At 47.5% G+C, this 21612-nt stretch overlaps 1 protein-coding gene across 1 annotated transcript in view; it reads left to right on the forward strand.

Moving 5' to 3' along the window:
* Positions 1–723: 723 nt before the first annotated feature.
* The window catches only part of NLRC3 (NLR family CARD domain containing 3), a 53117-nt gene continuing 32228 nt past the window's right edge, over positions 724–21612 (forward strand). Inside the window, exons 1-6 of the mRNA XM_025192201.1 lie at positions 724–790; positions 4331–4591; positions 12796–14539; positions 16441–16527; positions 18576–18659; positions 19940–20023. Of these exons, the coding sequence (XP_025047986.1) occupies positions 784–790; positions 4331–4591; positions 12796–14539; positions 16441–16527; positions 18576–18659; positions 19940–20023 (2267 nt within the window). The 5' untranslated portion in view covers positions 724–783. The remainder of the gene's footprint in view (positions 791–4330; positions 4592–12795; positions 14540–16440; positions 16528–18575; positions 18660–19939; positions 20024–21612) is intronic.

The following is a 21612-nucleotide window of genomic DNA, read 5'->3' on the forward strand; positions in this document are numbered from 1 at the left end:
AAGAGTTTGGATGTTTAGAGTATGATGCTAGTACACTAGCATCCTAGCAACGCCACCAGGTACAATCTCCATGACATTTGGGATTTTAATCCCAACAAAGCATTGACAGGTTGATATTGGGTTCTTAATATGGTCTATTCAGGCACAAGCATATGAGCACTGGGTTGTGGCATCATGGTCCTGGACATTAGTATCCTGGCTTGGTGGCATGTGGCACTGAATTGTGACACAGTTGTGAGCCACAATCTCAGCCATTTTCTCTGCTGGCAGTTGCTGTAGGAAGGCTTTCCTTTGTAAACTTTTAGCAAAGTTCCTTCAATCAGCAATATCTCTAACTGTTTCACAGGAAATTCTCCTGTTAGCTGAGTCAGTACGAGCTGCACAAGCTTGACTCAGCTGGAAGTAGCTCAGATGCATCACAGCAGGATCATTCTGTCCTGAAAGATTTATCCTCCCACATTTTCCCAGTCGGCTGCAAGGAAACATACCTGTTGTTTATCCACAGATACAGAACAGTTAGCTCAGGGTTTGAGCTTTGCTTACTCCCACATTGCCACTGATGCTTTTTCTTCTCCTTCCATCAGAAACATGGAAAAAGGCTAAATGCCTTCGTCAGCAGTGAACCTTGAGTGATGTGCCATCTCCTGTGACACAGACGGAGAGGAGACCAGGAGGCAAAGAGTGGAGTCAAGGGGAAGGCACTGGGGACTGCCCCACAATTGTAGTGCTGACAACTGAAAGATATCCTTCCCAAGAGGCCTCTGATGCCACGGGAAACCTCCGATGGAAGGTGAGTGGCAGGTCATGGTGGAAGGTCCTGGAGTACAAGGTATACTGTCTCTCTCAGCCTTTGTTCCACTTGTTTGCGCTACTGTAAAAGGTTTTGGATGGGTCCAAGGGACTAGGTCAGTTATTCTCAATGGTTTTAGACTCAAGGAATCCTTTGTTTGACTCAAGGCACCCTCCATAATTTTTGTTAATTGAGCAGCATCCTATTTCAAAAACTAATTTATTACAGAGCTTTCCTCCTTGCAGAGGAGCTGGGCAGTGGGGGCAAGTGAGCAGCGAGGCAGGGACTAGCACTTAACTCCTCACACCTCTGCAGCACCCTTCAGAAGGTTACGTGGCACCCCAAAGTGCCCAGACACCCTGGCTGAGAGTCACTGGACTAAGCCCACAAAAGGAGACAAGGTATTGCTTCAGTGATTCCTGTTATTGAACATGATACGAGCTGTGTCCCTTTCTAACAAGCTTCTTCTTGGTGTACTTCATGTAGGTGGCTAGCCTACACGGTAAACTTAACAGCATCTCCAAGCACGCTGTGCTGCTCTGGCCTGCTGCCTTCTAAACTAACTTCCTAGTAGGGGTGTGCAAAACGGGCCCTATTTGATCCAGATTCAGTTTCAGCCCGAATCAGGGACAGTGATTTGATTAATTGATTTGATTTGGCCAAATCCGAATCTAAAGATTCAATGCTGATTCAGAGAATCAGCGATTTGGCCATAGACACAGCTTAAAATGTTTTTTCTACATACCTTGAGGTACCAGGTGTGGCTCGTGAATGCTGTGATGCTGGAGCAGATGGAGCATGGGGGGGCCTCCCTGTGCACTCTCCGGCGGACCTGGAAGTGGACTGGAAGTCCCCCCCCCACCCCCCAACCCCTCAGTGCTCCTGTGGGATGCTTCATGTGCCTCGGCATCTCAGCATTCATGAGCTGCCTGCTACCTAGAGGTATGTAGAAAAAAATATTTAAAGTTGTGTCTATGCCCGAATCGTCAAATCTTTCTGAATCTCTCTAAATCATTTCGGAGGGTTCCAATTCGATTCAGAGAGATTAAAGGGTCCTCTGATTTGATTTGGATTCGGAGATTCAGTCACTGAATCGGGCCAAATCTCCGCTGAATTGAATCAGGGACTGAAGCTTCGCACAGTCCTACTCCTTAGACATGTCTGGGACAGTTGCAGGTTGGGTAATTGGCACAGAGATAGAGTAATTGGCCCAGCTGAAGAACCACAGACATGGCTACTAGGCCTGTGCAAAGCAGTGAGTATTTGCTTGGATTTAGGTTCGGCTGATTCAGAGGGACAGTGATTCAATTCAGTGATTCGAATCGCTGTCCCAATTCGATTCGGCTGAATAGGATCCAAAGATTCGGCACTGCTTGGGAGATTTGGCCATAGCCTAAACAGACGGGCAGCAGTCCTCACCACACTGGACACAGCTGCCTCCGGTTGGTAAGTTTGTTGTGGTGGGCGGAGGGGGGTGGGAAGGGACGTCAATGCCCCTACAGTGAGGCAGTGATTGGGTCTGGGGCTGGGACAAGCTGCCCAGCTGGGGCGAGGAAGGAGGGGGGACACAGGTCTTGGGAAGCGGGGCTTGTGCCACTGTGCACCGCCATGCACCACTGGTGCAGGAGGGTATGGGAGTGGTCATGTGGCCCCGGATCTGCGCGGGGGAGGCTGGGCCGGGTTGCACTCTGGAAGTGTGGCAGAAGGTGCTGGGAGTGAGGGATATGCCCCCCTGCAACTCGCCTAACTTCCCTGCACCTCCTGGACAAGCCCTGGCTTTGCCCTGACTGGGCAAGCAGCGGCAGGGCATGGCAGTGGGCACATGCACTCAGATCGGGGAGGGGCCGGTGGCAGGGGCTACGGGGAATTTTAGGGTGGCTGCAGCCCCTCATAGCCCCTGCTCCACTGCACTCTGCGGGACGGGTGGAGCCAGGGCTGTGGCTGGGGCTAGCTGCCTGGAGCACAGCCCTGGCTCTGCCCATCCAGCGGAGTGCAGGGTGGCGGCGAGTGGCTGGGGCTAGCCTCCCAGAGCGCAGCCCAGCCCAGCCTGGCCTTTGCAGATCCAGGGCACATGGCCACTCCAGTGCCATTCTGGACTGGTGGCACGTGGCAGCACACAGTGGCGGGAGCCCCCCTCCCTAAGTCCCGCGGCCCCCCACCCCAGCGGGGCAGCTTGTCCCAGCCCCAGCCTAAGCCCCCATCCCTCCCTTGCTGTGGGGGCATTCCTTCCCCCCTCTGCCCACCACAGCAGACTTACCAGCTGGCAGCAGCTGTGTCCAGCATGGTGAGGATTGCTGCCTGTTTAGTCTATGGCTGAATCTCAGAATCGACACCGAATCTTTTCTGAATCGATTCAGAGGCTTCCAATTCTATTTGGACCTTTTAATTGGTCTCTCAATTTGATTTGGATTTGTAGATTCAGCTGCCAAATTGAGCCAAATCTCCACTGAATTGAATGGGCTACCAAAGCTTTGCATAGCCCTAATGCCTACACTGTTTCTGGTTTAAAAGATATCCGACATGCAACAGTGCAGTGTGTTTGTGGGTGTTGCTACCAGGGTTGGAAGGTCTACTGTAAAGATATTGCTTCTAAGTCCTTTCTTCTCTGCTAAAGCAACTGCATGCCATGTTCTATTCCACCACTTCCAGCTTAAGTGTGAAGGGGATGTTCAGAATAACTCCAGGCAGCATGCTAACTCAATGACTGTCCAGCTTGTCGAGTCATTCAAAATGAGCGTCCTGAAACAGTGAAGAAAGAGCCTCTGAGCATTGGGAGGTTGTGTTGAGATTGGAAGGTTTACTTGATGTTGACTGGAGTCTTTTCAGCTGAGCTGAATATCTTAGGAAATTGATAATTTCTTGTAAGAAATTAGTCAGTCTACTCTTCCACTGGCAATAACATTGTCCCGCAGTGTTTTTTTGTGGTATTTTGGCTTTTGGCCCACTCCTGGCCTGCTGACTTGCCCAGAAGTGTTATAAGTTTGATGTGAGTTTTTGGTGAAATCCCATTTTGGACCAAACTGATTTATACCACTGAGATGGGTAGAATATGGATTTCCTGCGCTGTTCCTCTAAGCCATTTTTCTCATTCAAAAATGGATTTTATTACCCATAATGCAATTTATCTATCTCCATATTTCTAATGCACAAAGCAGAAATGACAAAGCAAGAATTGAAAAAATAATAGGGAAAAAGTTACTTAGCCAATTCAAGTGGTTCTGGATCCTCTTACTGGTACTATTCTGGCTTCAGAGTGAAACATTGTCAGGACAAGCCTATCATACTTTTGAACCACTAGTTACTTCCATTTTTATGTGTGTGTTGTTCTGGATTGCATATCCTTTTCATTATCACACTGTGGGTCTCTACAGTCTCTACCTTGATCAAGCAGCTTATACAATACAGCTTCCCAGTCATAGTGGTGTGACAATGTGACCTCCAAAGGACTCTGACTGCCTTGTCTTGTCACAACCTCAGCACATAAGAGATCCAGATAGTCAATGACTCCTCATGCTCATCAGTTTCCTCCCATCCTCCCAGGTGTTTGGATCAACCGCTATCGGAAACAGTTGGTGAGGTCCATCTCACCACAGTTCCTGGAGGAGATTATCTGCTACATGAGGAAGCTGGATATCCTCACAGCTGAGGAAGCAGGTCAGGTGCAGGAGGTGGGCACCGTATTGGAGCAGGTGAAGGCAGCGATGGATCTTTTGGCTGGGAAGGGCAGCTCTGCCTCTCAGTATCTACAGAACTTCATAGAGAAAAATAATTCCCAGCTCTATCTCCGTATCACCGTCTATGGTAGGTAATGCTGTTCTCTCTTTGGGCAGTGGATCACAGGAGTCTGCAGATGGGTGTGTATTGATACCGTGCACTAGCATAGGAATGTCTGTAGTGTGTATGCATTGATCCAGGTTACAGTTGGTTACTTTGCCTAAGTAAGGACTGAAGTAAAGTCAGGCCTCAAAGTTTGACTTCATTCTATTAAGAAATGACAGAAATAATTAGTTCACAGCTGCCAAAATGCAGCTACAGGATTGCTCTGATTGTCAAAGATGTAGCCAATGAAGGAAACCACCCCTCATTCTGCAGTGCCACTGCTCTGAGGCACTGTGTGCTTCTGCACTGACTCAGAGCCATGCCGAGGTAACTTGAGCCTCATGAGGAGGAAGACCCGCACCAGACTTGGGCATAACCCGACTGGTCACTTCCTCCGGTGAGATGAAACCTCCCCACTGCTAGCTGGTAGAACAGAGTGTTTTTAGCTTGTTGAGAGCAGTTGGAACAGCTGGCAGGATTGGGATAAAACTTTGGGCTCTGCTGTCTTCAGAGGAACCTGAGAAAGGACAGCATTTTTGGTATTTCTCACCCTTGTTAATTGCTGGGGACATTTGCATGAAAAGAGAATCATTGTTGATTAGGCGCTAGTTGGTATATCCATCACCTGCAATTACTTTTCTTTGACAGTGACACTGTCATCTCTGTATTGCATGGAGAAGACTTTCTGGCAGCTTATAGTTCCACAGTGATGAGGAATATGTAGGAGAGACTCACTGGAATGTCAGTCAAAACACTTTAATTAGCATATCTGGTCCCTACATGGCCAGGCGTCGTGGTACTTTAACCACATAGTCCCCAGATTCCAAATTGAGCCATTCCACTACTCTGGCTCCTCGGCAGCCCCCTTCACTGACAGTTCCATCATCTTCACCTCCACCCTTACCTGCTGAATGGTTTTGCAGTGAACTCTTCAATTTTGGTTGTGTTTTCCTTAAGAGGTAGCTGAATTTCATTTCTAAGCAAGTGCATCCTGAGAGTCTGCATACTGATTCCTTATGTTTTTAAAGCAGTGTAGGTTGAGATGATCAGGACTATATCACACTACATGACTAATTATGATTATTATAGTTGCTTCTTTTACTAAAACAGGTGTTTGCAACACTGAACCAATATGGCTACAGATAACAAGGTGTTATCCTATTGTGTCCCACAGAGCATCAAGTACCCTAGCAGCTACTGTTGATAGCAATGCACAAGGCAGAAGGAGTTCATCTTCTTGGAGTTGGCAGCCTTGGCTGTTAGGGAAAAGATATCATTTAATCATTCTTGGAGGGAGGGCCCATTCTGGCCGTGTTATGTGTCTGATGGTGACTGTGCTCTGAATCCAGAGACAGGAATTCAGAAAGCCTGAGCCTGAATTGATTCAATCTTTGCAGTTTAGTCTAACCTGCAAAGCTTGAACCAATTTGGACGTGGATAGTAGGCCTGTGTGAAACAGCAAGTATTCCATTTGGATCTGGATTTGGCTGATTCAGAGGGACGGTGATTCGATTTGGTGATTCAAATCACCATCCTGATTCGATTCGCCTGCCAAATCAGCCGATTTGGTCATTTGGCCACAGAGTATAATGGGGAATCACTAAAATACCTATAACTTTGTTATTGTTTTGCAGATTTGGATGAAAACAGCAGGGATGGTAGCCCCTCCTGAGGGCGTGAAGCTTGCCAGGTTTCAAGCAGATAGGTGCAGGGGCTTCTGTGAAAGTGCACCTCAAACTGTTGAAAGCAAAACTTGGGTCACTTGTGTATGTTAACTGGGTTTCTGGTTGTAGCCATGTTGGTCTAAGGAACAGGCAGGCAAGATTCTTTGAGTAGATGTGATATCTTTCATTAGACCAACTGCGTGGTTGGAGAAACATATCTTGGCAAGGTTTTGGGTTTAAAAACCCTTCGTCAGGCTGAGGAAGCATCTGCAGTTGGTGTGTGCTTTTTCTGGATGGAATGAAGAGTAAGGAAGCCAGAGGCTGGTACGCAGGCAATAAAGGCAGTCCTCCTTCCTCAGTCCTCAGCCCAAACCTCCAAGTTCATCCTGGCACAGGAGCTCAGCAGGGAGATGTTCTTCCCCTGCTGGCTGGTGAAAAACTAAATTGCTGGCTTCAGCTCTGAGAGCAGGGCATTAAATAGTTGTGAAAGCAACTAAAGAAAGGAAATAGGTGGAGAGTGAGGAGGGTGGCACTCACTCAGCCTGCATGTGGAGCTCGGGGAACCCCAGCAGCAGGAGGTTCACCTTCTGGAACACCAGCTGCCCCACCAAACCAGGATCCAAGGAGGTGCAGAGGGGTGTCACAACATCCCCAGCAATGCTGGGCACCCTCTCGCTTAGAACACCAGTTGGTGGACAGGACAGGTGTTCCTGGGCAACCGTGGCCAGACTCTGCCACATCTGTCTGTGGGTTGCCCAATAGGCAAAGGGGTCACATTGCAGCAGCTCTACGTCCTTGGTGAGATAAGTAGCCACCAAAGCCTCCACGTTACCTGCCAGATGGTGGGGTCTGGTGCCTCTGGTCCCCAACATTGAAGCCATGCCCTTGGCCCACATTGGCAGCAGCTGTGGTGGAGGAGATTGGCTGGTGGTTGGAGTGCTGGCAAGGGACAGTGGATCCCCCTCTTCCATGTCCCCCCCGCCTCTGCCCTTCTGCCTCCCTGACTCCGTTCACCAGCACCTCTGCCCAGTGATTGAGGGTTTTGCTGCTGCAATGTTCCCCTTCACCTCCAGGTTGAACATGCCTGCCAGCACATAGACCGTACTGGACTGCAATGGATCCAGCTGTTTTTTGATGCCCTCCTTCAGCTGCTTCACTAGTGCCTGCACCTCTGGTGAAAGCGGCTTGCCCCAGCCAGGAACATTGATTCCCTGGAACTTCTCCATTTGATTCTCAAGCTCCTTCACTATAGGGATCACCTGGCTAAGGAGGGCATTGCCAGCAATGAGGCTTTCAGTGGCCTTGAGGAATGGCTTGAGGACCACCAAGAACTGGCAGATGGTATCCCACTCAGTTCTGTTAAGGGGGGTGCTAATCCCAATCTACCCGAGCAAGGCCATCTCATGGATGGCCTGCTGTTGCTCGACCAGCCTTTCGAGCATTAAGTATGTGGAGTTCCACTGAGTCTCCACATCCTGCATGATTTTGTGCTGTGGGATGTTCAGCTCTGCCTGTTTCTCCCGCAGCATCTTGCCCCCACTTGATGCTCGGGTGGAAATAGCCTGCCACCTTCCTGCATTTGGAAATGAGTTTGTTGGTGGTGCTGGGACCGTCACCGGCAGCCCTGTCCCCCTCCAAGGCATCCCTGACTATGAGGTGGAACTTGCGTGCCACACAGCGATTGCCAACAAAGTTGGCATCATGTACCACCTTGACCATGTTGGCCCCATTGTCACTGACCATGAAGCCACGGGTGAGCTCAGCCTGCCCTACACGGTTCATGGCCACCATGATCTCCCTTGCTGTGTGTGACTCATCCATCACCTCCAAGCCCACTGACACCCTGACTGGTCGTACCAGTGCTCTGTGAGGGAGAGGTAGGCATGATCTCCACCTCTGCTGCTCCAGATGTCTGAGGTGAAGTGTAAAGCTCCCTGTGGCCCTGCCTTCCGTAGCTCCCCCATCAAGTACACCCTACATGAGGCACCACTGTCCTGCTAAAGGTGGTGTGTGCAGGCACTTGGTATGATGGGGCCGCAAGTGCCGTGAGCCGCCTGAACCCTGGACACTCAACAAAAGAGAAGGGCTGGCCATCCAGAGCAAACATCTCCCCAATGCTCTGGGTGACCTCGCTCGCCTTGGGAACGCACCTTGGGAACCTTTGTCCCCACCTTTCCCCTACTGATCCAGGGTGGCCTGCCTCTGCTTCTTGGAGACGGGGGCTTTGGAGCAAGAGGGGGACTTCTTTTTGGGCACGCTCCCACTAATGCCAGGCTGAGAAGGAACAAGGGAAAGGGGGTGCTGCCTCCTGAGATGCAGCAGCATCACCATGATGGTGAATTGTTTCTCGTCCTTGCCCCAGCTGATCTGCTTTCGACACTGCTGGCAGGTAGCATACCTGGGATCGTCTGCCACCTCAAAATGATCCCACACTATACTACCTACCCGCTTCTGGGTTGCAGGTGGGGATCCTGCCTTGTGCCTCTGCCTGGGGAGGAGGGGCATAACAGGAGGAAGAGCTGAACCACTTGCCCCCACAACCTCCTCTGCAGAGAAGGAGACTTGCCTCTAGGGAATGTTGACAGGTGTGGAGCACAAACTCAGATTCCCACTCCTTCCCCAGAATTTCCTTGGCTATGGCACTCAGGTCCCCTGCTTCCAGATCCAACTCCTCCTCTGGCACTGGAAGGCTCACGCTGGCAACTGAATTAGGAGTGGAGAATGTCATGCTGCTGCTGTTTGTGGTTACTGGTGTTACTGGTGGTGCTGCAGATGCAGACACAGCTCCCACCTCTTGCTTTCTCTAGCAGCAGAAGACTCCTTGCTGCTAGGAACGACGGTGTGTCTATGTTTGGGGGAAGGGGGAGAGCTCCCTCTCTCCCTCCCCTGCCAGAAGACCTGGCACCTGCTTTTCCAAATGTGTGTGTGTCTGTGTATAATATGTGTAATATATGTTGTGGTTTCCTGCCCAGTGATGACACATCGTCAGGGACACAGATTTCTTTTTGTGTGAGGAAAAAAAAAAGGCTAACAAGTACAAATAAGAGGATTTTGGGGGAAGTATAAGCTGAAAGGAATAGATAACAATAGGGATTGTAGTCAAAGGTAAATAGGAAAGGATTGGATAGAACTTGGTGGCAAGAGACCACCTAGTATCAGATGTTGCTGCTGCAACAGAAAGACAGGCAGACAGCTTACAAAAGGCACACAGATGAGTTCACACACAGCCTTAGATGCTGTTTCTACATCTCTCCCCCAGAGCACTGTGTTTGGAAGGGAACTCAGAGAAAGATCACAGTCACTGGCCAGCTACAGATGTCAGTGTCAGAGCAGTCTTTCCACCCCCTCCTACCCTCCCTCTTCTCAGTTTCTGTTTCCTGCATGTCCGCCTTCTGAATCTCCGAATCTTTTCCTAATCAATTTGGAGGCTTCAGTTCAATTCAGAGCTTTTTTATGGGTCTCTCGATTCAGTTCAGATTCAGAGATTTGGCTGCCAAATCAAGCCAAATCTCTTCTGAATCAAATTGGCTACTGAAGCTTCACACAGCCATAATGGATAGATATTTCTTTTTCATTCCAGAAATGCAGGCACATGCCTACAGTGGCTCAGGCTAGAAGCCAGGGGGATGGGGTGGGGGGTGCTAGAGCAGCCCTCCCTTCCCTTCCACGGGTCAGAATTGAGGGGGGCATGGCTAGGCCCTGACAGGACCCTGTGATTAGGAAGCCCCCCGCCCCCCCTTGATAACAGAATTTAGCACCCTATCAGAAAACAAAGCCTCACTCATTAGTTCAAGCTCTTCTTACACAGTTTTTTCCAAAGGAAGGAATGCAGGGACATTAACAGCTGAGCTGTTGATTAGCTCCAAACAGCCCTAAGTGGTCACTGTCCTACCTGCCTTACACAGAATTAGCTAGCATACTAACATGCTGGCTGGGGTTCGTGCTGTGGGAGAGAGAAGGAAGGAATCCCTGCTTAAGCAGCAAGCGGTGAGAGGGGAGAGGAGCGGGGGCATGGGGAAGCCAGCAGACCCTGCTGTGTGTGCAAGTCTCTGGTGGAGCCTCAGCCAGGGAGTGGGCGGGGGGAGGGGCACGGTTCTGCTGTGGAGCAGAGAGCCCTGCTCAGCCCAGAGAGCATGCCAGTATGCTGGGGGTATCTAACTTAACTTAAAGCAGCAAGGGGTCTGAGACAGACATTGCATAAATCGGTTTGACCCAAATCAGTTAAGTCTGATACTACATTCAACCAGGTTTATCTCAAACCAGTTGCAGTCATTTTCAAACTGGTTTATGTGCACTGAATGTCTGTTTTGTTACAGGTTTAAACCAGTTTCTGGTCACTTAAACTGGTTTATGTGTAATGCCTGTCCTTAGCCTAAATCTCCAGTTTAATCTGGCAGAATGTGGAGCCACTAGGAGGAGAACTTCACTTAGGTCTTGTTGTCAGAACACTTGTGTTTGGAGCTGGGAAAGAGAGTTCTGCCTATTCGGTCCTCTTAGTTACCCACAGCAGGAAGAGACGTTGCCAGGCTGCTGCAACCTTGATCTACTTGTCCACATGTTTTTGAACCTGTATGACCACACAAGGGAAGATAAGAATGCAAAAAGCATCTCTGTGTGTCCTGCAAAGTGACTGCACACAGGCCTGTGTGACCCTCATCTAGGCACTGGGCTGCAGTAACAAGGGCTGGGTTCAACTTTAGGGGTTTTACATCACTTCTCAGATTTAGCTCGAGCCCCTACCCAGAAACCTGGGAAAATGGATTTTAACTGGGTGTTCTAATGTGAACAAACTCCCAACAGACAAGCCAATGCTAAACTAAAACAAGGTATATTACAAGAGAAAAGGTAGTAAACATACTATTAACTATTAACCCATAACTATATCTCAAACAGATCACAGTCAGCACTAGCTCAAACCAGATTACAGTTACAGTAGGCCTGTCTACACATGCTGTTAGCATGCTGCAATGAACTCCAGTGCTTACTGCGCCAGAGCTTATTGCTCCTGGGTGCACTGTTTGAACATGTGCCTGGGACATTGAGCTGGGTCAGAGCATCCCCACCTGGCAGAGAATTTTCTGGTGTTTTGCTTAATAATTACTTACCTAGATATTGAAATGAAGCTTCAGTACTGCTTCTAGTGGGAAAGTTTGAAAAGTGCAATCAGAGATAGTGTGTGGATGATAAGCGCATAGAACAGGATTGAATAACACGATGGTTAAGGTCACCATGAGTTTAATCCTCATTCTGTTCTGGCGACATGCCTTTGCATGGGCTAATTTATCCATTTGCTAACATGTAACTTACCTCCCCTCCTTCCATGTTTCTTCTGACTGTTTCTGAGTGCAAAGGAGTTTATGTTGATTTAAAATAAAGCTGTAGAATCAAGAGTTTATTAAGAAAGACATCTGAGAAAGATGTAAAAAGCTGTAAAAACCGCTTCCCACCTTGAATAAACACTCCTTTGCTTAGAGTCCTTAATGCTCGATTCAAAGTGACAGTGAGATGGCATAAGGACCTCCGCAGGAGCATACGGCAGCGGCAAGATTCAAATCAACACCACTCTCCCCTAACAGCTCTGAATTTAGCCCCCAAGGTGGAATTGTATTGATGTTTCATTTGGGAATCACAGACCTCCTTATTCCTGGGAAGGTTGCTGTGAATGGGAAACTTGCACTGAGACATTTGGAGCTGAACTTTAGCTAAATTTAACTATATCTCACTTTAGCTTGTGGCAAAGCTGCAATTGTCTAAGTTCAGTTGGTGAGTGATGCTGGTCTGTTTATGGGACCTTTAGTGTGATAAAAGGGTCACTAATAGACATCATGATAACTGTGAGGTACATAGCTTCCTCAAGATTTAATTTCCAGAGTGCATGTTTCTCTTGCTGAGACTGTCTCCAGAAATAAATGATTTCCATTTATATAAAACCAGTGTTTTCTGTCAAGGCAATTTAACACAGGTGCAGTACCATTTCTGACCTTAGATTCTACAGCATTGACAGGAAAGTGGCACAGAGAATTTGTGACCATCATGGTAAAAAAATTGTCCTTTCCATGTTTAAACTTCATTAAGAAAAATCTCAAATTAAGCTGGGCATATTACTATAAAGATAGAATAGAGGACAACTGTGTGACCTGGTTGGGGGACAGGTCAGGTGACCTCATCTATCTAACTTCTGTTATTCAGCTGGTTAACATTTATTGAAAGTTGCAGCTTTTGGTAAAGCTTCCTATTCTGACTTTCAGTCAATGTCTAACTAGAAAAATATTAGTAGCCAGTGGCAGGAGCAAGTACATGTATTGTTAGCAGATGAGTGTATATCCAAAGTGAGCACACAGAACCTCTCATAGTCCCATCCACTGCCAATACCCGGTGGTTTTCAAACCTATTTTCCTGACCTTCAGTTGCTCCAGAGTCTTCTCCTAACCACGCTAATGAAGAAGCCCAGATCTGCCTGCAGTTTGTGGTTGTGGCTGTTTTCTGTCTTTTTAATCTGCTGTTTTTCTTTTCTCTATGCAGAACCTATGGTGCAAAAACATTTGGAAAGTCTCCAGAACCGCTATGGAAATGGCTTGGAGACTGGCCAGCTACGGAGGCTTACTAATCTTCTGCTGGTAGAAGGTTTGACAGATATCCAACAGAAAGAGCATGATGTCATGCAGATTGAGGCCACCAAAGGCATTAGGAATATATCTAAGAATATCCCCTTGGAGAAACTCTTCCTGCCTCTGTCTAAAGTCAGCATACGTCCTCGGATCTCTGTGACTGTGGGGGTAGCTGGGGTTGGCAAAAGCACTTTGGTGAAATTATTTGTTTACACATGGACAAAAGGAGAGATTAATAAGGACATCATATTTGTGCTGCCGGTTACCTTCCGGGAACTCAACACTTATGAGAAACTCTCTGCTGAGAGGCTCATCCGGTCAGCATTCCCTCACATAACAGAACCAAGTTTTATCTCCACTGGGGCTGTCCGAACTCTATTGATTCTGGATGGTCTGGATGAGTTTAAGACTCCTTTAGATTTTTCTAACACAGTAGTTTGCACAGACCCCAAAAAGGAGATTCAAGTAGACAGCTTGATCACTAATATTATCCGTGGCAACCTGTTACAGGAGTTTTCCATTTGGGTCACTTCCAGACCAACAGCAGCCAGCCAGATCCCAGGTGGGCTAGTTGACCGGATGACAGAAATTCAAGGGTTTGGAGTTGTGGAGATCAAGGAGTTCTTGGATCAGATGTTCCTTGACAACAAAGACTTGTCCCACCAAGTCTTTTATCACATCAAGGCTAACAGATCTTTGCATGTTATGTGCACAGTCCCTGCTTTTTGCTGGATTTCTGGTACTTCAATAGGCTATTTTCTAAAGAACAGCACTGATCAGTCCCAAGAAGTAACAGCTGTTCCAAAGACCTTAACAGAAATCTATTCATATTATTTTAAAATGGCATTAAGCAGTGATTGGCAGGATAAGCAGAGGGAGACTCCCAGGATAGAGCAAGCCATGAACAACAGCAAGAAGGTGATTGGCAACCTGGGTAGGCTGGCATTTTATGGGCTGCTCAAAAAGAAGTACATATTTTATGAACAAGACTTGAAAGCCTATGGTGGAGATCTCCTAGCGCTACAAGGCGGCTTGTGCAGTAAGATATTACTCAAGGAAGAGATGCAGAACTTCACTGCTTACTATTTCTCCCATTTAAGCATTCAGGAGTTTTTAGCAGCCATGTATTACTACACTGCAGCAAAGCGGGCAATATTTGACCTCTTCACAGAGAGTGGGATGTCTTGGCCCAAGCTGGGTTTCTTCAATCACTTTAAGAATGCTGTCCAGAGATCACTGCAATTGGAGGATGGGCAACTGGACATCTTTGTGCGCTTTCTCTCTGGCCTTCTCTCCCCACAGGTGAACAAGTTGCTGTCTGGTTGGCTCTTGGTAAAGGATGAGCATAATAACTACAGAAGTCTGGTGATCAGTTTTCTCCAGAGCTGCCTGAACACTGACTACGTCATCTCCTCCCGGACAGTAAATGTCATGCAGTGCTTGTATGAAATACAGCACATGGAGATTGCCAAGACAGTGGAGGAAGCTATGAAAAATGAGAGCTTAGCTGGGATGTTAACTCCAGTGAACTGCTCTGCCCTGGCTTATCTCTTGCAGGTCTCTGAGGTGTGCATGGAAGAGACAAATCTCTCCAACTGTCTCACCTACAATATTTGCAAAAGTCTACTTTCCCAGCTTCTCTTCTGTCATAATCTCCGGTAGGTCATCATGGGGTTTCATCTGGGGAAAGGATACTGGGGTATTTCCACATTTCTGTCGTGCCTGGTGCAAAATAATATATATTGAAAGGACATAAGAGAATTATTTTATCCAAGAACAAACAGATTGGTCTGAAAATTGAAATATATGTTGAGGACTATGGGGTACTAGGACAGTATGGCCAGGAGGTGGAAAGTCAAGGCTCTTTGGTTCTGATCAGGGCTCTAGGTCCATTGGGGGAGTCACTTCACATCACTGTGCCTGCCTTTTTCCGCCTCTGTAAGGGAGATCAAAATATTTGCTTACCTAGTGAGGGTTCTGGTACACTTGCTCAATCAATATCTTCTTAAGGCAATGTGCCCTTGGATGACAGGACCCGAAGAAGTGAAAGTGCCGTTGCTAATTGCCAAATCTGGTGCTACTTTATTGCCTTCCTAAAACAGTGTCATCTTAACTATCTTGACAGGTTTGCTTATCTTGCATTTTGGGGGCCTCTCAGGAGATTTGGGTTTTTTGCTATGTGCACTGCTGGAAGTAACCAGGCTAATGTCTTCAGCAGAAGGCAGGCAGTTTTACTTGAACTATTTCTATTTCTATTTCTACATTTCTGTTATATCCTTATCTCTGATAAACCCTACCCTCACTATAGTTTTTTGGCTTCTCTGTGGTATGGACCAGGTTGGGGATTTCTGAATGGAATAGTTTTCCCCTTGAAAATACTGACACATCAGAATTGAGACTTTTCCTAGGAGTGGACCAGTTAGAGTGGAATTTCTGGTCAGAATTAGAGAACAAGAGGCCTGCCTTAGCATAGAAAATAGTTTGATGATCAGACTACTCATCTTGGATGTGGGAGAGCATGGTTTAGGTCCCTGTGCTACCTGACTCATAGCATGCATCCCTCCATCCCAGGGAAGTGCCCTGCCTTCCAGACTACTTGGACAAAGGGATATGTTCCTTCCTTCTGTTGGAACTGTTCTACTTGGTATAAATAAATAAGCATGCACTTGCACAGAGACTGACTCCATAGCCCCATGATGATGGCCCTCACACAGGATGTTGATGAGCCCAGATCAAGTCCATGTTCTTATGAATACTTAATTATTTATACCAAGTAGAACAACTCCAGCAGGAGAGGGCCCCTCCCCAGAATAAACAGTAGCCTGGTGTTTAGAGAACTCATGCAGAATATGGGAAACAAGCGCAGGGATTGAAAGTGGTTCTCCCATGTTCTAGCTGATGGGGCTGCTTGCAGCAAGAGGAATGGAGGGGGAGCGGGTTGAGGGCAGAGCTAGCCACAAGGAGCAGCAGTGCCACAAGGTCCTGACAGCTGGGCCAGGGCAGTGGTGGCATAGAGAAGGGTGGCATCAGCTTGTCTTCAGTCAGGCCAAGATAGCAGGAGAGGCCTGCTGAAGCCCCCCCACATTACAACGGGATGGTGGGGTGGGGGCAGAATGCTGGCACCCCAGCTTCTGCCTTACTCCCGGCTGGTGGCATCCAGGGGGACAGCAGCAGGTAGAGTGTGAGGCAGCCAGAGTGATGCAGGAGGAGCCATCCCTGCCACTGGAGCCCCTGACCCATGCCAAGTCAATGCCCGGGTCTGGTATGGTGTGGGGCAACCGAGCCAGAGGCAGAACCCAGGTGCCCATAGGCCAGCCCCAGGATCTGCCTGCAAAATTGGCTGGCCATCACCTCAAGTTCAGTAGTCCCCTATGCATTTCCTCTTGATGGGGGTTGTTCTATGAACTTAAGAATGAAATAGCTCAGGACTTTTTCAATTTCGGAGAGCTCTTGCTTTTAGTTACATATAATGATTATTTCCATTTCCTCATTTCATTATGAAAAAAATGTTTTGTTCTGAGTCAGCAATTTCTATATATTTTTTTTTTTTGTTGGCTAGGCTGGACAACAACCAGTTTAAGGACAATGTGATGGAGCTTTTGGGTAGTGTGCTGAGTGTGAAGGATTGTCAGATTCAAAAGATCAGGTACTGATTACTGGATAATGTTGATTAGCCAACATGATGGTAAGGATGATAATGGTGTAATTTGTTGAAGTGCTGTGTCAAGGAGTGTGATATTTCTTTTAACAGTTCCACATCCAGGGCAGACCACAGTCCTCAGGAGGGGTAGGTGGGAAGATTAGCCAGTCCATTGGTCTGTCTCAGTTACAGATAAGTGGTCTGTCTCTGTCTACTTGCTAATGGCAGTTCACAATTTAGTAATGTAGCCCATGACTCATCCAAAACCCATGATTAGTACCACCTACCTAAGTTGTTTTCAGCAAGATTTCAGTTTCTTTGTCATTTCTAAACCTGCTGTTTGGGTGGCAAGTCAATGATCAAGGAAGTGAGGATCATCACTTGTACTAACACTTTTACTAAAATACCTGCTTCTCTGCTTTGTGGTTACCGAATGTCTTTTAGTGGAAATCAGAAATGGGGCCTTAACAAGGAATAGGTCAAGATGCCTCAGACTGGGGCTATCACTGAAAAAGAGGTACAGAAAGGGTGTTTCCCAAGGCTGGAAGATGTTCTCTCTGGCCACATCTACATGCAGTGGTGACACCTAGGGGGTGCATGGGGGTGCTTAGGCGATGGGCAGGAGGGGCAGGTGGGAGTGCCGGTGCCCCCACTGCAAGCGCCAGCCAGGGAGTGGAGTGCCATTGCGCTCCCAGAAGTGGCCACAGCCATTTCTGGAAGCAGCTGCACCGATTGGCCGGAGCAATCGGCTGCCTCGGAATTGGCTGCAGGGGACTCCCTCTCCCCCCAGGTTACTGGGGAGGCATGTGCCGCCCCGACTAAGGTGGCACCAGTCACCCATGTCTACACGTCGCCTACATCAACGTTATTATGGCGCCATGCTTTAGTACTTCTTTTCAGAAGTACTAAAGCATGGCACAGTAACTGCCCATACTGCGCCGTGTGCGCAGCACATGGCTTGTTTTCACTGCTACTTCACCATAGTGGCATGCTAAAATGGGGGAGTGTGCTGCTACAGCAAAGTAGCTGCTGATCACATGTAGACTCACATGATCGCTATATCTCCGTAGCATGTCATATGGCAGTGTAGCATGTCACTATGGCGACATAGGGTGACATGTAGACGTGCACTCTGATCTGTTAAAATGATCTGCCTTTGTACATTAAAGGTATCATTCCCTAAGTAATACCAGTTCTTTCAAAGTCAGCTGTGCAGAAAACTGTGCAGTGACATGTCCTGTCAGGTTGTATCTTCTTATACAGTAGGATTGGGGTAGTGGCTCCCTGGGGCAGCTGATTAAAGTAGGATGCTGAGTATGGGTATTGTGTAGTTAGGCTTAGCACTCTGCCCTAAGTCACTGAGGCTAAGTTAATGATCCCTCCTCCTCTCCTTCTCCCCTTTGCAGGAGGAGACCCCTCTCCTGTCTGGAAGTAACAGCCCCCAAGCAGCCAGTCTGTCTTTTCCCACCTCCCTCTTCCTTGCTTCCAGTTCTTTGCCCCAGCACAGACTCACTCCAGCTCCCTGCTAGCCAGCCTCAGGGATGCACAGCACCTTCTCACTGCCTGGCTGGGTTCCAGCTGGGGGGGAAGGGGTAGTCAGTTATTGCCAGAGGGGGAGGCTGAAACATGAAGGATGGTTCCCAGTTAAGAGGCTGCTGGGGAAGCTGAGACTTATCCCTGCAATGAGTTCTACTAGCAGTTCAGTTACCCACAGGAGCTGGCCTTTTTCCCTGTCACTGCATAGTCCCACCTCTTACTGTGCCTGAACCCACCCCTGAAAATGAAGCAGTCCCCAGTTGACATCTATGTAGGGACTAACAGGTTCACAACAGGGCAATTTTAGCTGATTATTAATCAATGGAACTGTATTTGTCCAACGTGGGACTTCCACTGTGCACTTCTTTTTATAAGAGGATCTCTCTTCTGTGCACATTTCTCAGCTGGCTCCTTCCTTAGCTGTTTGTGTGGCCAGTAGCGAGTTTGCAGAGATGTTCTGGGACAGGGATTGGACTCACCATCCTTATCCTGTACACTTGATTTCTTTTTCTGGGCAGTTTGGCAGAAAACCAGATCAGCAACAAAGGAGCCAAAGCTCTCGCCAGATCCCTGATGGTCAACAGGAGCTTGATGGTCCTTGAGTAAGTTGTATGAGTATCTTATCTGACACCAGCATGCTCTTTGGGTGGCTGTGTGTACATGTTTTCTTCAATTGTTTTCTTTTCCAAAACCTAGCAAGTAAAATGGTGACTTGAGCTGACCTTAGTTTCTCCAAATTGGAGGATACTTTCTACCCAATCTAACTACTTCTCAGAAGCATCTGGAGATGGGGGGGAAGTGGTGGTCAGTCACAGGAAGTACTAAAGATACGCAAAGTATTGTTGTTGGCTGGCAAATGTGTACACACACATCTCTGCTCTCTACTAGATGAACACATGTTGGGTCAACTGTGTGCCAAAAGCCTTATGTTATTTACACCTAAAGGCAGGGCCCCTTGTCTCCTTCAACAGCAATCCCTGCTTCTAGAGAGGCGATATTCTGTCCCAGCTATTACGCCAATTGACAGAGCAGTTTAGGGGAAGGTGGATACTATTATATATCCTGCTGAAAGGATAAATTCAACAGGATATATAGTACTGACATTTAGGAGAGGTGGAATGAAGTGAAGCCAACATTTTGGCCAAGATTCTGTTTATGTTTACAGTATAGTTTATAGTGCATGCTGACACACTTCAGCTAATTTTAAACTAATACGTGCTCCTTGAGAGTGGCTACTTAACTTGCCTGAAAAGCTGTGCTCCATGATTTTGCTGCTACACTGGTTTTGATATCTTAGCTAGCTAGTTTGAATCTACTCCAGACATGTCTACACGAGCTGCAGTCACTGCTGTGCAGTCATACCGTGGCACTAACTCCCTGACACTTTCAAAAAGTGCTAATAGAACTTCATGACCACAGATTGTCACCACTGCAATTAGAGATCTTTGCTGAAGAACTGCATCTCCTTATCTGAACCCCAGGACCTATTCTGGCAGGAATAGGGTGACCTATCACCAACACTATGCCCTGCCCCAGTTGGGTTCTTCCTGGAGGTCTTCTACCAAAGTACCAGCTAGGTCTCACATTCTTAGCATGAGAGACCCAATGTGATCATATTGCTGAAGGAATTGTAACTGCAAGATGCAACCGTCTGTGCCTCAGATAGTGGAAGAAATGCTCCTGATGATGTCAAGGGGCTTGGCAAACTGAGGCATTCTTTCTGAGGTTCACTCAGACCCACTACTAAATGCTTTCTGCTTGGGACATCTTACAGGAATCAGAGACAGCTGGTGGCAAAAGTGTATTTCTGTGAAACAAGTCTAGTTCTGATTTCCTAACTTGAGCTTTTCTGCTTGTCTTTGCCCACCCGTCTTCTCCCCAGCCTCCGGAGCAATTCTATTGGACCTTCAGGGGCAAAAGCACTTGCTGAAGCACTGAGAAAAAACCAAAGTCTTCTTTCCCTGAAGTAAGTGCATTTTAAATGTGTTTTACCTTCACCAGCTTCTTCTGAAGGCAGATTCATAGAGGAAATGAACATCTAAGAGACCACTGGGAAAATGTCTCATGTTCAGGTTATGAACAGTCATAGACTAGAAGATGTTTAAATGTCTTAGAGTGGAAAGATCCTGGGTATTAAGTGAATCTCTTAGCCCAGTGCAGGTGTACTCAGCATCATATAGTGGTCAAAGTACAGTAGACATCAAAATTATATTACTTGCCACATCCTGGAATAACCCCTTTCTCACCACCAGGGCTTTGGCAGAAGCAAATATCCCTAAGGGTATGTCTATGCTGCTACTTAGGATTGACCTGGAAGGCTGCTTTTAACTAGCCTGGCATACATGAGCTACCCCTCCTTGTCCATATCCATTTGCCATGGCTGCATGTCGAACACAGAAGTGGGTAGATTGATTCATAGAAGGGTTTGAGCAGAGCCCTTCTAGAAGTGAGTTGTCTTGCTTTTTGTGTCCCCTTCCATGCTTAGTTCTGCTTATGGGCAGTAGAGAGGGCAAATAAGTCATAGAAGGGCCAGACTTCCTGAAATTTTTACCATTATCTTGGGGAAGCTCTGAACACATTGCTGGGAGGAATGGTTGAGGGGAAAAGTCAGCCTTGGAATCTGGCACTTAGGAGAGCTCGCAGGGTTGTTTGGACTGTTGCCAGAGGCTGAACTAATGTGAATGATTGCTAGGTTTGGGCTGGAAACTAGGTCTTGGGGTGACCCTACGTGGCAACATAAAGAAACCCTAAGATTTCATTTGAGTTTTACAGAGGAACAAGCACAAGATGCTTCAAAAAGTCTAGTTAGTTCTCCATAGCTTTCCAGGTGGTTTGGTGATATGTTCAGTGAAGCTGCTGCCTCTTTACAGTACTACATTGGTTTATGGTGTCACTCATGTCGAAGGGACTGTTCCACCCATTAGAGATACCATGCATGACATGCTTCAGACTGAGAGAGGCACATAGTTGTTGCTGCGGGAGATCACACAGTGATGGGCACATAGTGTTCACACTGTGTTCTTGGGTTTTCTTTGTCGTCACTCTTATGTAATGTGACAAGGTCAGGTTTGGGGCAAATTCTCTTTCACATCAATATGCTCTACAGTCTAAAATTAGCACTTCCACATGCCTTTTACCTTGGCTTTGATGATGAAATGAGGAGAAACTTAATGGTTTCGCCTGCGCGGGTTTGGATATATTGGGGTTTAAATGAACATGGACTGAAATCAAAGGTGCGGGGGACTAATTTTTCTAGGTCAGCAGTCAGCAGCCTGGCAAGGCTGTGAACCGGACTGACCCAGTTCAGTTCTGGTATGGGCAGGTGCTTGGACCCAGCTGCTGCCACCGCTTTTCCTAGTGGCGGCATGGGGAGAGCAAAATGCTGCCAAAACCCATGTCTTTTGGCTGGATCAAATGGCTCATGGGCTGGATCTAGCTTGTGGTCTGTAGGGTGCCGACCCCTACGCTACGTATCAAACTTGCTGTATTTTTCACTTCATTACAATGCACCTGTTGTAATGTATCCTCCTCACCCATGACAGCATGAGTCAGGAA

Source organism: Alligator sinensis, unplaced genomic scaffold, assembly GCF_000455745.1.
Source record: "Alligator sinensis unplaced genomic scaffold, ASM45574v1 scaffold1297_1, whole genome shotgun sequence".
Classification (NCBI taxonomy): domain Eukaryota; kingdom Metazoa; phylum Chordata; order Crocodylia; family Alligatoridae; genus Alligator; species Alligator sinensis.